Source organism: Anoplopoma fimbria, chromosome 19, assembly GCF_027596085.1.
Source record: "Anoplopoma fimbria isolate UVic2021 breed Golden Eagle Sablefish chromosome 19, Afim_UVic_2022, whole genome shotgun sequence".
NCBI lineage: Eukaryota > Metazoa > Chordata > Actinopteri > Perciformes > Anoplopomatidae > Anoplopoma > Anoplopoma fimbria.
Genome location: NC_072467.1, coordinates 5,467,956 through 5,487,233, shown reverse-complemented (window position 1 = coordinate 5,487,233; position 19,278 = coordinate 5,467,956). Strand labels below are relative to the sequence as shown.

General features: G+C 39.1%; 1 protein-coding gene across 1 annotated transcript; it reads left to right on the top strand.

Moving 5' to 3' along the window:
* The first annotated feature begins 1,103 nt into the window (after positions 1-1,103).
* rfx4 (regulatory factor X, 4) lies at positions 1,104-18,837 on the top strand. Its single transcript, XM_054620392.1, has 18 exons — positions 1,104-1,146; positions 3,652-3,738; positions 3,987-4,047; positions 6,649-6,772; positions 8,074-8,135; positions 8,684-8,897; positions 9,377-9,454; positions 9,614-9,777; positions 10,532-10,632; positions 10,757-10,815; positions 10,923-11,067; positions 11,420-11,514; positions 12,061-12,178; positions 13,591-13,710; positions 14,485-14,652; positions 14,763-14,922; positions 15,005-15,143; positions 17,907-18,837. Exons 1-18 carry the CDS (start codon positions 1,104-1,106, stop codon positions 18,177-18,179), a joined length of 2,211 nt encoding a protein of 736 aa, XP_054476367.1. The 3' UTR covers positions 18,180-18,837.
* Positions 18,838-19,278: the final 441 nt, after the last annotated feature.

Genomic DNA, 19,278 nt, shown 5'->3' with positions numbered 1-19,278 from the left:
ACACGTGCTCCCAGGTGGCTGCACGGTGTCCGTCAGTGAGTAGCAGCAGTGGCACCCACGCCTGCGCACTGGTGGAGAAAGTCCTCCTTTGCTATCCATGGTGTGGTGAGTAATTCAGCCATAATCCGCCTTTCTCCTCTCCCCTCTTCTTTCCCCTCTCCTCTCCCCCTCTCCTGTGGTTCCATTCATATTCTAATCACAGCTTTCGCTTCTCCAGCTCTCAGGCACTCCATCAGAGCCCTCCCAGCCTCGGGCTTTGCACTTTTACTTCCCCCCCTTTGTGACCGGTCCCTCTTCTCAGAGGCACACCAAAAATAAGGTTGCCACAGCTAAAGAGTTAGCAAAAAAACAGGTGAAAAAAATATCAAAACATCCACATGGGTGTAGTTTTAAGCATGTTTGAATTTGTGTCTAAGCACACAATATGTCAAATCTGTGACAAAGTTACCTCAAAGATGCTTAAATGGTGGATTGAGGTGATAAGTAGACCAAATGTGGCAACAAGTGACCGTGGGATGTGAAATAAGAGTTAAAATGAGAAGCAAAAGCAGGAGCGGCGGTTGTGTAGGGATGTATGTTTATATGGAGCTCTGGGGTGTATAAAAACGTATTAAATGCCATAATGGAAGACGGGGAGGCCACAGTGTTAGGACTGCGTAGATCTAAGCCTCTTTTTTTTCGTTGGGAGGGAGCTTTTCTTATTCAAAACAGCCCCACAAAAGACTTCCAGTGAGCCTTGCCACATCCCCATCTGACTTGGGGCCATTCATCAGCCTTCCAAGCCTATCAATGACATGTCCCCATCAGGGCTCCTATAAAATCAGCCCCTTTCCCATGAAACATCAGCAAACATTTTGACGGGTCTGGCTTTCCCCCCGCTGGATTTCTGGAGTCTCTACCCCCCTTTCCTCCCTTATTCCCACCTCCCCCCTTCTCCTCCGCCAACACCACCCCTCTCTGGGCGAACCTCAGATCCTCAACATCTCCTGTGACGGGCAGTGGTCACGGAAACACAGAGCGAGACAAGGGGAGAGCCGCTGAGGAGGGGGATACGTGCACTAAGCCATTTTCTTGGAGGAACCAGTGTCGTTGATGGGAAGAGGATGCATTGCGGGCTGCTGGAGGAGCCTGATATGGATTCCACAGGTCAGTGCTGTTAATCTCTGCTCGCTTTGCTTTGTCTGGATGTGTTGAGAAAACCAGCTTCTCTTCAGAAACATTGTGGGAGCTTCTGATTGTGCTGCCGCTCTGGAAGTCTCAAACTTTCTCAGTCATATAGAGGAAGTGTCTGGATGCTCGGCTGTTCATTTTTTTTACCTTTTGATCACTTATTTAATTTTTTTAATTTCTGAAGATATTTATGAATGTGTGTTCTTGGTCATGCACATTTATAAGGAGTGCTGTTATGTCAAAAGTGTGTCACTTATTGACTGATTCAAGAAATTTACAGAAAGCATGGAAATAGCTCTTCATGATTGGTTCGGTCAAGCCGCTTCTTGCTGTTTTCAGATAAACAAATTGTGGTAGAATAGATATCCGAACAATTCAATCTATGCAGTGAACACTATAATTCTGGGTTCTTCTTTATGAGAGAAGAAATTAAAAAAGTTCACATCATGGTGGCCTTTAAAGAATTATTTATCTCCTCTTTTCCACTTGTTTTGTTTATTTTTAGTCCAAAATTGGAAAACTAAAGCTTTTATTCAACTTCAAAATTTATAACTAAAATATTTCTGTATTTTATTTGGTAAACGTGACTACATTATCTGGTTTTCAGAAACATTAATGATTAAGGTCAATCTGATTAAAAGATTGAAATTAAACAAATAATGCAACATTTTTTTATCTCAATTTATTTAAACCAGTAAATATGATTAAGTTAAATCATTTCAAATTCATTTATTTGCTGTATGCAGTTGCAGCAGTTCAGACTAGTTTAGCCCTGCATGTGTGAAAATAAATGAGTGTTGATCAAATTTAATCCAATTATTTAGATCCCCAACTTATCTGTTCCTGTGGCAAATGAAGCTTGATCTGAGCCTCTGAGGAGAATTAGCTTCACTTTAGTGGATTCACTTTTGCATTTCCAGTTTTTTTGTTTTTCGTTTTTTAGTTAGACAGAAGCAAATGCTATCGGTAAAGAGACCTGTCAGAAAGCCGTCAGTGACCCTGGTATTCTTTTATTCAGAGTTAAAATTCTAATTCATAGGCAGTTTTTTTTATTGTGTAACATGCATTATAATTGACATGTAGAGAATTATTAATCAATATTAAAAGTATTGATAATCATAATCACAGCAATTAAGACCATTAAATGGCTTCTAATGATAATATTTTATAGCTTAGAAAGAAAAAAGTCCTTCTACGTCTGTTCAGAGGGCCGTGAGTTTGTGCAGCGATGATGGGACTCAACTGCAGTCAGCCTTTTTTTATCAACACGTGACGAACATCGAGGTGTAGGTTCCTCATCGTGTGTAAACTTTTAAAACTTTTGATTATCTGTGACCTCCTCTCAATCCCTTCATGGGCTGCACCAACAGGTCTCTCGCAAACAGTCTGTCCTAGCAACAGCTGCTATGGTGATTGTTGTAATTTAACATGCAGGAAAAAAAGATTAGAACATTTTAAATATATATTTTGTTTAGTTATATTTTGTTAAAAGTAACCTGTTTAGTACTTTACCTTATTTCTCTATGTACTGTGTAAACTTCTAAGATAGTTTTGACTGCTCATTTCCATTTTAGGATACATAAAGTCTTTATTCACCAGATTTAATGGAAAATATTTTACTTTGTATTCCATTGCACTGCTTAGGACATTATGTGGCTAGTAAAGAAGATGTAGCTTATTATAAAAAAAACCAACACAAATAAAACTCAGTAAATGAGTAAGATGAATATTAAAAATGTGCAATTTCTTTCTTAATTACATATATCAAATACTGAATACCTTTCTTGAAAGAAATACCAGAATTTTAAATAGATTTCCACTCTACGTATCAGGCTGTTCCTACATGAAAGCTTTGGTGTTTTGCTGCTGCTCGGTCACAGAAAGCACACATGTTGAGCTATTTCTAAGTAGAAATTAAAGCAGGACAATGGCCTCTATTCCACCAGAATGCGTCAGTAATGTGCGCAGGCTCTTTTAAGCGAGTGTGTACGCTCGTAGTCTCCTGGGAACAATGCTGGATTCCTGCCGTCCTGGTGAAAACATCTCAAATAGAGCCATGGCTGCATCGCTGCCCATACAATCGATTGTAGTCAGCTCGCCCTGTCACATTAGTGACATTTAAAGTGTCCTGTATAGGCAGTGATTTGCATTTGTTTATGTAAATACAGCTTTGGCTCTATTCTGCTGCAGGACAAAATGAGTTAACTTTAGAAAGTGAGTTTTAAAGGAACAGTTTCTGTTTCAATGAAAATGAATACAAAGAAATAGATCAAAACTGTTTCAAACTTATGTTTTAGCTAAAGGACAATTAAAAGGCCCACGGTTACGTCTTTATAAAAAAATGATATTCTTTTGACCAGATTTTTTATTTCATAATTACTTCTGTCCAAACAAAAAATATATTTTTCTGAGTTGTACTAAAAGGCGTCATATTACAGTTTGTCCAGCTCTGTAATCTGTGGTCCATCATGTGTTTTTTAGAGAGTTGGATTGAAAGATGCCTCAACGAGAGTGAGAGCAAGCGATATTCCAGTCACACATCTCTGGGGAACATGTCCAACGATGAACGTAAGCAGGCGAACACTGTTACACTAAACCTACTGACTTAACTGTTGTTGAACATCATTTATCAATCTTATAGTTAATGGGTTTAGTTCAATAAATGTAATTAAATGGTGACAGTTTTTTAAAGAGTTTAGGTTTTGTCCATTATTGTGTCGGTGATATAAACGTTCAGTGGTTCCACATATGGATGTCTGATTTTACCTGAATCACTTAGTTTTGACCCTAAATACAAAATGTGTTGTTTGTGACAGATGAAGAAAAAGAAAACAACAGAGCCTCTAAACCACATTCGACACCGGCTACTCTGGAGTGGTAAGTTATCTAAAATAAATGTGTGTATTGTATTTTTCCTTTAGTCTAATCAAATGGAAGTATATGGAATAATGTAAAATCGATGTAGCCTCCCTCATAAGTAATCCACTCACCATGTGGAACCTAAAACATTAATACTGAACATCAAGTCTACAATTTCCTCTCTGGGTTCACATTTAATATCAAACTTTATTTGAATCATTTTACATTCCACACACACAGATGAACAACTGTTTCTATACCCACTGGTTACATTTATGGTCTTACTACATCACTAAAGGGAAGATTTACATTATGTGCCGTTGAGCCACAAACACAGATGTAAGTGACAACCTGTTTTTGAAATGTTTGTTTTTTCCCTTTTTTGATGTTGTTGTAGTAACAATATGTAATCTTGTAATCCTGTAAATGTCCCCGCTGCGGGACTAATAAAGGATTATCTTATCTTATCTTATGATCATTTTGAAAAATCTTATCCATGTTTATTTAAAATTCTGATAAAATAAGATTTTATGTTTTAAGTTTGATTTGGACTCCGCACTGCTGTTGAACAATAAAGACATCTAACACAGAAAGACTTAAAAAATGGTGCAACTTCGACATGCAACAGATCAGGTCATATCCTCTGTATGTAAAAAATTCCAGCCACACACATGCCTCTAGTTATAACGTGCCTGGCTATTGCATCGCCCCATGACCAATGACCCCATAAACTTAACAGCATTCAACATAATCTTAAATGAATATTTATACTGATTTAAGCTGCACTGTGGGGGGCTGAAACCCAGTGTGAGGAACATTAGTTGGGTCAATGTACCTTTTTAAAGAGAAGCATTATGGACATAAATGATAATGCATTTGGCCTCTGTAATAATTTCACAGTGCATATGGTGACTTTTTTCTTTCTAGTGAAATCTACAACAAATGTACTTACATTTTAGCACAATGTTATAGTAAAAGTAACCATAATGATTTTTTTGATTAATAATTTGTTTTTTATTGTTTAGCAAGGAAGAATACATTTGGTCACAGGACTGGTTGGCAACACTTTGCTTTTGATTTTCAAAAAAGATACTAAAATTAGCTTTATATATTTAAACCACAGCAGCACAGAACAACCATTAGTGAACTATCTAGTCTTGAAAATACAGTTATTTCTAAAAAAAAGTTGAATGGCTGTTATTTCACTGAAAATGAAATGGCCATAATTATTTTATGAATGAAATTCAGACGACAGCTCTCTGAGTGAAAGGGAATGTAAGTCAGGTCATAGAGATCATCTCCCACGGCTCAATGAAACAATACAGACACGGCTTGTTAAACGACAGGATCAGGCTCTTACAGTAGCCATAACATTTCTACGAATAAAATCAGTATAAGAGGCATTTATTTAGGATGGAGAAATAAGGTTACAAAAGCTCGGAAAGACAAAAAAGTCTACACTATATCCGATAACAACTGAATAAAACAACAGAGGATAAGGACCTGTTTTAAAAATAGAAAATATATGTATTTTAGTAATGATGCAGGTGAGGTGGCGGCAGGTTTCAGTATGTAGTTTGTCTGTGAAGATCATTCTGGTCCTCAAACCTCTTTATAATCAATCTGTTGCTAATTTAAAGATACGTTTTCCGTTCAGACCACCAGTGAAGTTACCTGGTACAAACTGCACATAATGGTTTCCACTGTTTATTTATTAGTGAAGGAGTTCTTCCAAATATTTGCAAAAACAGTGAATACACACATTTTTAAAAATGGCTGCCACGTCATAGTCATCAATAAAAAACACAGACCTGTTGACCAGTTGTTTTTAATTGTAAGTCGTACACAATGTGATTAAATATGTGTGTATGCTTTGTTCCAGCAAACTATGATATACATGCTGATGATTTATTGGCAGCAAAGAGTCTATAAGCTAAAATACTCCAATACACACTTAAAGCAATACAGCACTGACATGCTCATGGATTATAAATTACAAAGGGCTTTACAGTAAAAACACAAAATAAAAGTAAATAAAATACAAATCATGAAACAATAACCAGGATAAAATGATTAGAATCAATTCCCCAAAATTATATATTTTAAACATTCAGTTTCTAATTTGAGCAAGGTAGAACTCAATAGGACACATTAAACTACTTTACCTTCGCATGACTTGCCCAAGAGGTAGCTTGCACATGGTAAATAAAATGGACCCAGAATAGACCCCTGGGGGACCCCACAAAAGAGAGAAGGCATTTCTAAGCATAAATAGAGGTATGTGTAGGGCTTGTTAGACAAGTGGTGACGTGCATTCTATATAACCGCATCAACTCCCCCTCTAAAAAAACATCAAACATTTTGTGCTGCCTAGAATTTATCATATTATTAATTAGATTAGTTAATCAGCCAAAAATCGCTTACTATCATCATGAAAATAATCTTTTGGATTTTTGTCTATTACACACGTACATATTCCCCCATGAACAGTTGTTAATGTTTATGTAATCGTGGGATCAGTGCTATCTGTGATGTCATGCTTAGTGTCAGGTAAATATGTAGTATGCAGTAACCATATTAGATTTTTTATGCACTGATAATTCCCATTATCATCCACAGGCTAGAAGAGAACTATGAGATAGCTGAAGGTGTGTGTATCCCCCGAAGTGCCCTCTACATGCATTACCTAGACTTCAGTGAAAAGCAGGACGCACAGCCTGTGAACGCAGCCAGCTTTGGAAAGGTAAGATTCAAACATCAGTTGGAATGAAGGTCACACAGTCTGGCAATTTATCGGTCCCTCCAGAATCCAGTTATCCTCAAAATCATTTTTTAATAACCTTGAAAACGCATGAAAGTCATGAACTACATCTGTAGTCTTTTTAGAATTTAAATCTACATTTATACATGCAGGTTAAGTTAACAGTAACCAAAGACAAATTACTCAACAGAAGAAGATACAACGAGATGTGGATGTTCTATAAAAGCAATAATCTCATGCACTAAATCAGCATTAGTCTGACCATTTCATGCCTGGGTTGGGTTTTTTTTTGTACTGCAGCTCTGGCTGCTCTTGAAGTAATATCAACTGCAGCTCAGTGTGAAGCGAGCAAAGCTCTGCAACCGTTCACTGAACACATAATCTAGAGCCAAAGGAGATGTGCTTTCGTCTGTTCCCACAACCCCAAGAAGTTCCTCAGCCTTCCTACCCCCAGCCATCCCCTGTACCCTGGACTCCGGCCCCAACCCCCAACCTGGCCCACCCCCACCCCTCCGCAGCTCCTGTCGGAAGATATTGAAAAAGAGAAGGGGCCTGGATTAATGTGTAATTAAAGGAAATTTGGAAGGGTGAGATGTTGCGGAATGTTAGATCAGTGGCTGGAGCAGTGTGGGGTGTCCTTTAGGAAGGCTTCATTGATTCAGGACAAAAAAACGAGAGAGGGCCCGGACTGCCTCCCTGTCTGCTCATTTATCAAGCGGGGCCTGACAGAAACTTCACAGCTTGGCCTCTTTTTTCATCCCACACAATGGAGAGCTACACTGTTTGCTAAAGTTTCTGCACCAGGAGTTGGACCAAGGAGCCAATCTCTTTGGACAAAAAGAGAGGAAAGGAAGAAGGAGGGAGTGGAGAGGAGAAAGAGAGTGAGAAGGGAGAGAGGATGGGTGGGTGGATGGATGAGGGGAGACTGTTGATATAGGAAAAAAAAAAGTAATACCCCTGGATGTCATAAATGGATGGCTCTCAAAGCTTTTTTTTTCCCCTCACAAACCTCCCTGTGAAACGGCTATGAGACGTTTGTGTTGTTCCATTGAAAAACTTTATTAAACACAAAAATACACATTTATATGTTATAAATATCTTAGTTTGTCCCTTGTGTCACCTGTTAACATATCATTTTATTTTTCTCTTTACTCAAATTAATTGCTATGAAGTGCTATATATTTATATTATATATATATATATAAAACACCCCAAAAAAAGTTCAACCTCTCACTCTTTAGTTACGGATCACTGACTAATGTTTTCTCCCCTAAACTGCGCAGATCATAAGGCAACAGTTTCCAGCGTTAACTACCAGAAGACTTGGAACAAGAGGGCAGTCTAAGTAAGTTGGTTTGGTTTATTCTTTTGTAAACTTCCTACACCTTACACAAATTCAAAATCCGTCTTCCCCAAAAACCCAAACAAAAGAGAAATTCAATCAAACATGGAGCATGGACATGCAGAACGAGAGCATACTAAATGAAACAACCTATAAACAGCATATAAGACAAACAAGATTTAAATAAGACAAAGGATAACAACACTGAAAGTTAAAATAACTTAATCCATTTGTGGTCCTGAGTTTCTAAGATTATTGAGTGCATTGAGAATGCAAATCATTCATCACATTCGATGGTAGTCTGCAAAGATCTGCCTACATATACCTTTCAATAAGACTATTCTGTTCTTCCAAATGATATAAACAAAACACAAAATCAGAGAAAAACATGTTATAATCTGATTAAACTGTTTTTTAAGCAATGTCTTTATAAAATGTGTCTGAATTCTTTTGTTATTCCAACTTTTGTTTTCAAAGTTTTCTATTGCTAATGCTTTAAGTCTTTGTACTTAAAATATGTTATTCACCCGTTTGCCCTCTGCTCTCCTCAGGTACCACTACTACGGCATAGCCGTGAAGGAGACCTCTCAGTATTATGATGTGATGTACTCCAAAAAGGGAGCGGCGTGGGTGAACGAGACAGGGAAGAAAGAGGTCACGAAGCAGACAGTGGCGTATTCACCGCGCTCCAAACTGGGAACCCTCCTGCCAGAGTTTCCAAATGTCAAAGACCTAAATTTGCCCGCCGGCCTGTCAGAAGAGAGGGTAAACAGGAGTTTTAAAAGTCCATCCTTACAACCCCCCGCCCCCCCCCTCCCACCTCTCCCTGCCATCTCACCATCTCTGCGCCCCCTCTGGCTCCAGCCTTTTATCTGCCTGGGACCTTCCCTGGGTTTGCATTTAGAGAAGGACCTTGAGGATTTATATGCTGGCTCTTCACTAACTCTTAATCTTTTGGGGGAGATAATAAGATCTAGCAATGGACAAAGGACAGGCACTAGCTGTCCGGCTTTTAAAGAGGGGCCATGATTTTAAATGGTTTGTGTTTTGCTGATCTCTAAAGCTTGTTTTATATTACTCTGCTCCTGCCTAGACCTGTAACATGTATTTATTGGTTCACATGCTTTGTACAAGATTTATTCTCTTGTTTTTGTACCAGACTGTTTTTTACTTTACCCAAAAGAGAAAAAAAACACTGTTGCATTTGTGATGCAATTACATTAATACTCTGTTGTTGCCCACAGGTGTCAACCTTCATCATGATGTACAGAACGCACTGTCAGAGGATACTGGACACTGTTATCAGAGCCAACTTTGATGAGGCAAGATATTTTGTTTTAGAACATTTTACAGATCCGATTCTGTTTTGCCAAACAAAAAGTTTGATTGCATGTAACTAGTTCCTATAGCTTTTTGATGTTAAACAAAGAACTTGTATTTCCTGTAACATTTAATGGTGTGTGTGTGTGTGGTACTTTCAGGTCCAAAGCTTCTTGCTGCACTTCTGGCAGGGCATGCCGCCCCACATGCTGCCTGTCCTCGGCTCCACCACCGTGGTGAACATAGTCGGTGTTTGCGACTCCATCCTCTACAAGGCCATCTCTGGGGTGCTGATGCCCACCGTCCTACAAGCACTGCCTGACAGGTGAGCACCTGTTGTACCCTTTATTCTTATGAGTGAATTTCTACAATTGTCTAATCTGTTGTAACTGAAATAACATAGGATTGTATGTTTTGTTTATTGCATTGCTGTTACATTAACACTGTCATAGTCATCATTTAGTTCAGGGAAAAGAGCTGTTTACCAAACATTAGGATACGTTGTATGTTTTTTACTTATAAATAATACTTTTAATACATTTACTTTAAAGGTTTATGGCCTTCTGACTACAGTGTACTTTTGATATATTTTACTTCTATATATTCAGCATAATTTCTGGGTATTATTATTGTGTAAAACAAATTTTTGCGGTTCCACTGCATGATTTGCCTAATGATCTGCATGCACATCAATAAGGTTCACCTGAATTAAAAAAACAGGTTTTGCTGTGGTCTGGATGTTTAAGGACATTACAGATGTAGTTTTTATTCATTGTAATTTAAATGTAAGACTGAAATGATAGGTCAAGATCTCAGTTAGTCAGTTGACAAAATTGTCTTATCGTCATAGAGTTTATAAGGCAAAAACACCATAAATGATCTGGCTCCAGCTTCCCAAACCAACCATTTGCTTCTATTCTGTCACATAAAAAAGAATGAAAATCTTGTTGTTTGTAAAAGTAAATATTGTGCTTGGAAACAGTATTTTGATCCACTTATTTTCACCAAATGATATGAATGTTTATTATAAAAAGTGTCCAAGGAACTAATTATGTCACTGTGTCCTCTCATCAAAACAGTTTGACTCAGGTTATTCGAAAATTTGCCAAACAGCTCGATGAGTGGCTCAAAATAGCACTTCACGACCTTCCTGAAAACCTGAGGAATATCAAATTTGAATGTAAGTATAAAATCCACATCTCATCATAATGGTTTACATCTTGAGAAAGCTATTTTTAAACAGAAAGGTTTAAATGATGACACTCACGGGACTAACCATATTTATTCTCCTTTTTTGCTTCCAGTGTCCAGGAGATTTTCTCAGATTCTAAAGCGGCAAACATCATTAAATCATCTATGTCAGGTGCCTATCGTGTTCTGAATGTTTTTTAATAAAATCCATATGAACAAACAGAGCTGATAAGGGATATGGGTATGCTCTTGTAATATTGTCGATTTATCTGTCCCCAGGCGTCACGGACTGTGATAAACAGTGCTGACATCACCTTTCAAATGCTGGAGGACTGGAGGAATGTGGACTTGAACAGCATCACCAAGCAGACACTTTACACCATGGAGGACTCACAAGAGGAGCACAGGCAGCTTATTATCAACTGTAAGTCCTTGCTTTTAAACTGATTCCACTCAAACACACCCAGCCAGACGGAGAATTACACTTTACTGCCACGCAAACAACACAACGAGGGACAATCATTCCCACGACCAGCAGAGTCAAAGCATTGATGATGGAGACCAAGAGGTTAAACAAGTTCACTCTCCTCTGAAACACCCTGCGGAGCATCTCCAATTCACTCCAATCTCCTCTGAATCAGTCCTGACGGGATCATAGGTCACTGATACTTAGCAGTTGTTGCATAAAGATGCCATTTGCATACATATTTTCCATTTTTTTTGTTTTCATGTGATGTAAAATACTATAAAACCTGATGTTCTCCCTCCTGTCACAGTGTATCAGGAGTTTGACCGTCTATTGGAGGAGCAGTCCCCAATCGAGGCGTACATCGAGTGGCTGGACTTGATGGTGGATCGCTGTGTCGTCAAGGTTAGACAGCATTTACTGTTTTTTACTAATTTCAGAAAAATAGGCCTTTAATCCATTTAATTCGGACTCAGCATTTTTCCATATTATGTGTCTTTTGTTCATTTTGAACTGTTAAGTTTATGTATTTTCTATGTTTGAAGCTGAGAGTTGATTTTAACTAAATGTTTAAAGTCTTTGCCCATTAGAAGTCAAGTTATTTTGCCTTTAAAAATACACCTGCTGCTGAAAGCCACTCGCCTCTGCGTGTGTTTCTCACACAGAGGCACTTACGTTGCAATCCTCTCAGTTAATGATGTCTTCAAGCTTCCCATTTGCGTCCATTATGTGCCAGATATGGGCTTGTAAAATTTGGTCACCCTGGCAACGTCTTGGACTGCCCAGACAATGGTTCAATAGGAGGGCGTGTCTCTGGGGGCAAATTAAATAGTTGACTTGTTGACATGTTTTTCGTTCCTGAGGGTTAAGCCCCAATGTGGACCCAGGGGTTAATTCTACGCCGGCATCCCGACCCTTCCCCCTCTTTTCTCATGGAAATGTTCTCTCTAGGTGGCAGGGAAGAGGCCCGGGTGCCTGAAGAAGGTGGCCCAACAGTTCCTGCTGATGTGGTCTTGTTTTGGTACCAGAGTCATCCGGGATATGACCCTCCACAGCGCACCCAGCTTTGGTGAGCTGATAATGCTTTGTCATCATTCCTCAATGCAACAGACAGCTGGAAATACACAAGTTTGACATTGCTTTATGAGTATAGAAAAGGTTAGGTATTGTAGTTTATTGTGTCATGCACATACAAGGGTCCACACAGACTTCTAAGATACCACAGATGCCATTGCAGTGGTGAAACATTTGTCATATATTAACGTAACTTCATACATTGCAAAATAATAGTAAAAACCCCCTTTCTAACTTACAACTCACACTTTTAATTATTATCCATCCAGATGAACTCATCAAAGAAGGGTAGCGCTTCAATAACAATATAATTAGAAGGGGAAAAAAGAAAAAAAATTAAATCACATTATAAACAAACAACAATTAAACCTGCCTGTTTTCTATAGCTGAGTTAACTGTGCACAGTGTATCTTTTTGTTATAGCCTCCTCCACATGAGGCAACATTTTTAGTTTTTTACATGAGGAATAATTTGCACTGAGTTTAAGGAATAATACACACATTAAAGAAATCAATAAAATCCTACCAAAATAATGATTTTGCACTCACTAATCCAGAGATGTTCATGTAAAATCTCCCAGTTAAAGATATTCAGTTCACAAAAAACATCTGACATTGATGTCCATGTCACCACTGAACTGAAAACTGATGTACGTTTATAAACTTAATACTGGGTTTATTCCAACCAACCATTTCTCGATTCCTCTAAAGTATGGATCTCATGTCTAAAATACGGAGAGCGGAGAACAAGTAAAATTATACTTTAATAGATTGTCGTGCAATAAGTGATTGGTAATAATGAAAGAAAAGAAAATGGCTTCTCTTTCCTCTACTTGTGTCCTTCGGCCCTGTCTGTGAATATCAAAGACACAGCTGGTCGCAGTGTTTTGATAAAGCAGGTCTCTGTGCACAAACAGCTAATTAACAAAAGCCTCTCCTCCCCTCTCCTGATGTGTTTGCCTGTCTTTTCTCATTTTATGACCGGTCAGTGTTACACCCCGCTCCCTTGAATAGCCACAAGTGTTTATTGTGCGCACGGCAGCAACAGCGCCCCGCACAATGACACAATTGTGACACTTCCTCACATGCCTCGGTCTCATCTTCCGTGCGACCCCGGGGTCAGCTGACATATTTCTGGCACTGATTCGGTACACGGAAACAGACGCACTCGCCTCTTTTTAATAACAGCGGCCCTCCTGTCAGTCTGCAGGATGTGATGTCATCACTCATGCTTTAGACACGCTTCAGTCTAAAAAGTCGTTATCATTTATGTTCTATCCCTAAAAATAAAAAAAGCCCTTTGGTTTTTTCCACATATCTGAGTCGCATGTTTTAACACACAATAACTTCCATACTACCTCTGAGTCTTCTTTCTCTGTAAAGATCATCCCGTCCTATCTGTACACAGGGTCCTTCCACCTGATCCACCTCATGTTTGATGATTATGTACTTTACCTGCTGGAGTCCCTGCACTGCCAGGAGAGAGCCAACGACCTCATGAGGGCCATGAAGGGAGAGGGCAGCACAGGTGAGACTGCTACCTGGATGTCTAGTCAGTAAATAATGACAGTACAGCCGGAAAAATGTCTTGTGGAGTAGTAGAAGATAGCGTAACTGGAGATTTCCAGGAATTAAGTACTGTTATTTGTTTTAATCGTTAAAGTGATTTTTCAAGCAGAAATCCCAAATAGTCACTTCCAGCTCAGGAATTGTGAGGATTTGCTGCTGATAATAAACTACATAATTTGGGTTATGGACTGCTGGTCCGATAAAACAGGGACTTTGAAGAAATCGCTGTGAGCGTTGGGAAATTATGATCTACATTTTAAACAATTTTTTACTTATTTTCTTTGCAGCAACAGTATTCAGTTGAATGAGAAAATATTCAGCAGAATAATCAGTTATGGAAATAAATAGTTGCTATTTTGTTTCATATATTTTTCTTGAAATAATAAACTTCTTTCTCTTTGGTGTTCCCTCTGCGTGCAAGTTTAAATGTATTTTCACTGAACCGCTTGAACCCTCACTTGAAACATTGATCTGTGTGTTTTTTAGCTCAACTGAGGTTGTTTATTCTTATTAGTCCAGGATTGTACTATCACTGTTTACTCATGTTGATACTGACATAAGTTCGCTCTCTTTAACATTTATAAATACACTTTAACAAATCTATAAATGTTGTCAGTTTCTCCTTGGACACATAACGATACAACTCACATAAAGTTCAACCCTCTCAACATAACTGCATATTTTCTTACCGTATTAGATTGTGTAACGGTCTGTCCTCTCTTGACACCTTCAGCAGAGAGAGAGGAGGAATTCCCAGTGACAGAAACCACCCCCACCCCCACCTCCCCATCTCCAGGATCCTACTCTCCCGCTCGGTCAGTCCACTCGGTGGGCGTTTCCTCGGCCAGCTCCCCCACAGCAGCCGTGTCCCCGGAGTACACCGGAGTCCCCACCACCACAGGTGAGACATGCCTCACAGTCACACAGACATCCTAAATAAGCAGAAGTCTCACTGCACATAGTTTCTTGGAGCCAACACATTCTCTTTGTGTCCATATATGTGTCTACCAGGCGCTGTTCAGTCATATACCTGGTCCCTTACATACACAGTGACAACAGCCGGCGGCTCCACTCCAGAGGCCGGACAGCAGCTGTCCTGTATGAGGAGCAGCGCTCCAGTCCCACCGCCATCCTCCACCCACCGGCTGCCTGTTTACAGAGAGGAGCATGGGTAATTAAGATTTTGGTATTAAGATATATTTTATTTTTGTTGGAGAATTTCTTTGATTGGTTTTCTTCCTCCTCCATTCTAGCTATACTGGTAGCTACAACTATGGCAGCTATGCCAACCAGCATCCTCACTCCATCCAGAGCCAGTATCCCAGTCTGGCCCATGAGCCGGCGATCCCAGCCCCCCTTCACTACTCCGCCTACCACCGGTCGTCTGCACAGGTCAGTCCAAGTCAAGAACTGAGGTTTAATAGCATTTTAAGTGAATGTAAATCAATTAAGGAATTTTCTAGGTGAGTTTGGACAGTTTAGTCCTCAATCCAAAATTGCACATATTGAAACATACAGAAGTAGTCCAAATTGATTTAAGCATTCAAAAGTTAAAATAATCATTATGATTAGCCCTTTTCAGAGGATTATGTGTTATTATGCATGTTAACATTATTGATACATAACAGACATAACATATTATTTGTGTTTCAAAGTTGCTGTTGGTCGAAGTCGACTAAGTTTCATCTATAAATGTTCATCATATTTTATAAGATCATATCTTTTGTATGTAAAATCTTAATTCGCAAAATTACTAGTTATATATCTGGAGTAAAACGTTCAATATTTACCCCTGAAATGTAGATGAGTAGAAGTGTAAAGTAGCATTAAATCCAATTAGTGAAATAAAGTACAAGTATCTAAAAATTAAACCTGTACTAGAGTACTTTATTAAATGTTTGTAGTCACATTTCACTGGTGAGATCAGCGTCCGGTGAAACCTGCAGATTACGCTGATGGCCATAGAGACGATGAAACTCTGAGTCACATTATTCAAAAACAAACACAATTGCAAGGATATATAGCAATGCGTGAGTATGTGTGTCTGAACTGTAACTAAACTATTCATCCATAATACAGAGCTGTGTGCAACTGTGCTATATTGTGGGTTTTTTTTATTGTATGAAATAGAAGAAGAAGCATGTGTGCATAAATGTGCCCAGAAAGAGAGCATAGTTAATAGGCTGTGTGTGAGATGCTTGAAGCACGTCTTGGTACACTTTGTACAGCAGCAAAGTAAGGAGAAGACAGAAGATTTAAATTAGAATATAATGGTTGTTAGGATGACTGATGTTACAGCTTGTGTAGCGACTGGTGTGAGTTTACTCTTTTGATGGTAATTTCCTGTCAAGGGCCCTCCAGCCTCCGCTGCCTTTATAGTGGGAGGAGATCAGCTGGGCCTCAGCGGTCGCAGTGTTTCTAAAAGTCCCAGAATCAGCATCTCCACACAGCGGAAGCAGACAGTGAAAGGTGGCCCGGCCGGGGCCAAGAGGGGCCCTGCTCTGTTACTCCTCTTTCCAGCTCTCAATAGTCTCTTCATCTGTTTGAGCCAGTAGCCACAGAGCAGGGCAAGGGGGCGTTTATTAAAATATTGTTATTCAATGGTCTCTTTTCTGCTTGTGAACAAGAGGCAGCTGAGCCGTCTGTTCTGCTCTCTGACCTGCACTGACTGTCTTTTTCCATGCCGTGATCCCTCATAATGGAATCGACTGTCGTGTTTATATTTAGTGAGAAAAGGGAAAAGGGTCCTACTTCCACTTTTTTTTTTAAGCCTGTCTGAGCTTAAATCGGGCACAATGCCTGCGCTTTGTCCATGTGAGAGGTTGGGGATGGAGCTGAGACAAACACAAAACCTTGTCGGATCCCAGCTGTCCAAAATATTTTTGTCAACAGGCAGATTTAGTCAGAGCTGTTTGGGTTCAGTCACCATAGGCAACAAAAATAACACAGGAAACCACTGATGTCTAATTTTCTTAAGTGGCTTAATTTTCTATTTTGACCATTGTGGTCCAACTTGTGAAGCAATTTCCCCTGACAGGAAATTACCATTGGCAGGGTCAGTTAACACAATACAGCTCTACAGGGCTAACGCAGTATCAAATATGATATCAGGAGGGATATAGCTACCTTTGAAGACACCGAGGTCATGTCCTCTGTACATGTTCTGGGAATGTGTTGGGATCAGCAACCTTGAGTGAGTTCAGATACTACAATTAAGAAGTAACACATAGTGGGTATTTTCTATAAACTGATGAGAACTGTCCTTAACAGTATTTTTTAATCAGCATGTTAGGGTTTGATTACTTTTAGCCCAATTAGTTATTAAATTATTCTATATTTCTCCAACAGTTTAGTCCTGGCAGCATTTTAAACTTAATTAAAGGAATAGTTTGATATTAAGGGAAATGCACTTATTGCTTTTATTTTGCCAACAGATTGATTAGGATTGATACCACTCATATCTGTTCATGGAATATGTGGCTAGGAGCTGATAAGCTTAGCTTACCATAAAGACTGACGACAGGAAGAAACAGCTAGCGTGGCTTCGTCCGAAGGTGGCAGACACGGCTTACCAACACTTCTAACACGTCAAATCTTGTTTGTTTCATCAGTACAAAAAACAACATGTGAAAGCATTTTTTTTTTTTTTTTTACAGAGGGTTATGTGCACTGGGACAGAGCCACTCACACACTTCTTAGCCTTTGTGCTAAGCTAAGCTAACTGGTTGAGTGAGCCTCATATTTAAAGCAAATCATTTTCCTTCCTCCTTTACATTTAAAGAAGACACCATTTAAGAGTCAACTGAATGATTTATGATACAAGATATTACTTGATTCCTTCATTAGTCAAGTCACAGAAAATGAATCCGAAACTATTGTGATAACTGATACCTGATTGATCGTTTGAGTCCCTTTTCACGAAAAATACCATTTAAGGCTTCTTCCCTCTAAATGCTCTGATTTTATGCTTTTTTTTGTTATATGATAGAAAACTGAATATATTTTTTAAAGCACAATAGAGACAACAATCAGCAGAAGAATTGGCTATGATAATAATCGTTAGTTGAGGTTTTTACTGTAAATTTGATGAATCTCTTAGTAGTTGACATTGCTGCATCAACCTAACTTTTTTCCTCTTCTTCCTCACTTCCCCAGTACCAGCTCAACGGCCAGATGTCTCGTATGGAGCCTTGTTTGATGGGCAGCACTCCCCGGTTACATCCTGCACCCGTCGCCCCCCGGTGGCCAGATGTGTCCCCAGCTAACACCTGTTACACCAGCCCACCTATGCATTCATCCCGCTATGCCACCTCTGGGGACATATACTCTCCCCTGGGCCCACGCAGGAACTCAGAGTACGAACACTCGCAGCATTTCCCTGGCTTTGCCTACATCAATGGAGAGGCCACCACGGGCTGGGCTAAATAAACACTGCTCTGGACACAAACTGGTGGATGCAAAGTCTCTGAACACTTCCAGTCAAGTACATCAAAAAGGAGGGGCAGAGAGTGGAGAGTAATAGGAATCATGGTATGAATGTACTGACAATTTGAAATGTCTCTGAATCACTTATGATTGTGATGAAACTTGTTCAGAGGTTTATTAAAAAATATGTTTTTGCTCACTGCTGGAGGAAAAAATTCAAATCATATAGATTGAACTTGCAGCAAAATCATTTTAGGAGTGCAATGCTGCTGCCAAGCTGTGCCTTTGTTTTAAGGAATGTACACCTCTGTTTCCCTCGTCAGACTCACAAGTCAGCACACAGATCCTCCCTCCAACCCTCAGTTTTGTCAGTGACTGACGGATCAGTGTGCTGTAAGCCTTCACTGACACCAGTACAATCTCAGTGACACCGCTGTCTCCTCTTGTTGCTCAGCATTGTGCAGCATTTTGTCATGAACTCGCTGCAGCAGCTTTGTTTGCTGCATGATGTGGATGAGCTGTACTGCCTTAAAGTTATTTTGGGACACCAGTTACATACAGTGGCACAAATCAAAAACATAAGACGGATATAAACTCCTTGATCAGTGTGTCTCCATCTTGATGATTGAATGCAGTGACTCAAAAAAAACTGTGCGTTTGTATTCTGTCGCAAGATTTTTTGCTGTTTTACTGTGACTATATATATATATATATATATATATATATATATATATATATATATATATATATATATATACATAGTATGTATTTTCTGTAACTTTGTAACATGGTGTATCCTTTATTTTCTATGTTACAATTGGTACTTTGTTCTCTGTTTTGTATGGTTAGTGAAAGACGCATTAACCTAGGGTTGTGTGTTTTATAATGCACTCAAAGCTACTGAGGACCTATTACCCTATGGGTATTTATAAAAAAGGGAAATTATCAAAGTGTACAGTAACATGAAGTCTAGTCACTTTTCTGTAAATAAAAGCACTGGAAACCGTCTGTGGTGACAATTTAAAGTCTTTGTCAAATTATCATCCTTTTTTCAACTCTGTCTATATTCTTTCTGTGTTAAAGTCCAAAAATCGGGCACAGA

What these genes read in the sequence shown, in the direction of transcription:
- rfx4 (XM_054620392.1), top strand. Translation starts at nt 1,104, where the DNA reads ATGCATTGCGGGCTGCTGGAGGAGCCTGATATGGATTCCACAG. An exon ending in GAACATGTCCAACGATGAAC is followed by an intron (nt 3,739 to 3,986) that starts GTAAGCAGGCGA and finishes TGTTTGTGACAG; the next exon opens with ATGAAGAAAAAGAAAACAAC. An exon ending in GTTTACAGAGAGGAGCATGG is followed by an intron (nt 14,923 to 15,004) that starts GTAATTAAGATT and finishes CCTCCATTCTAG; the next exon opens with CTATACTGGTAGCTACAACT.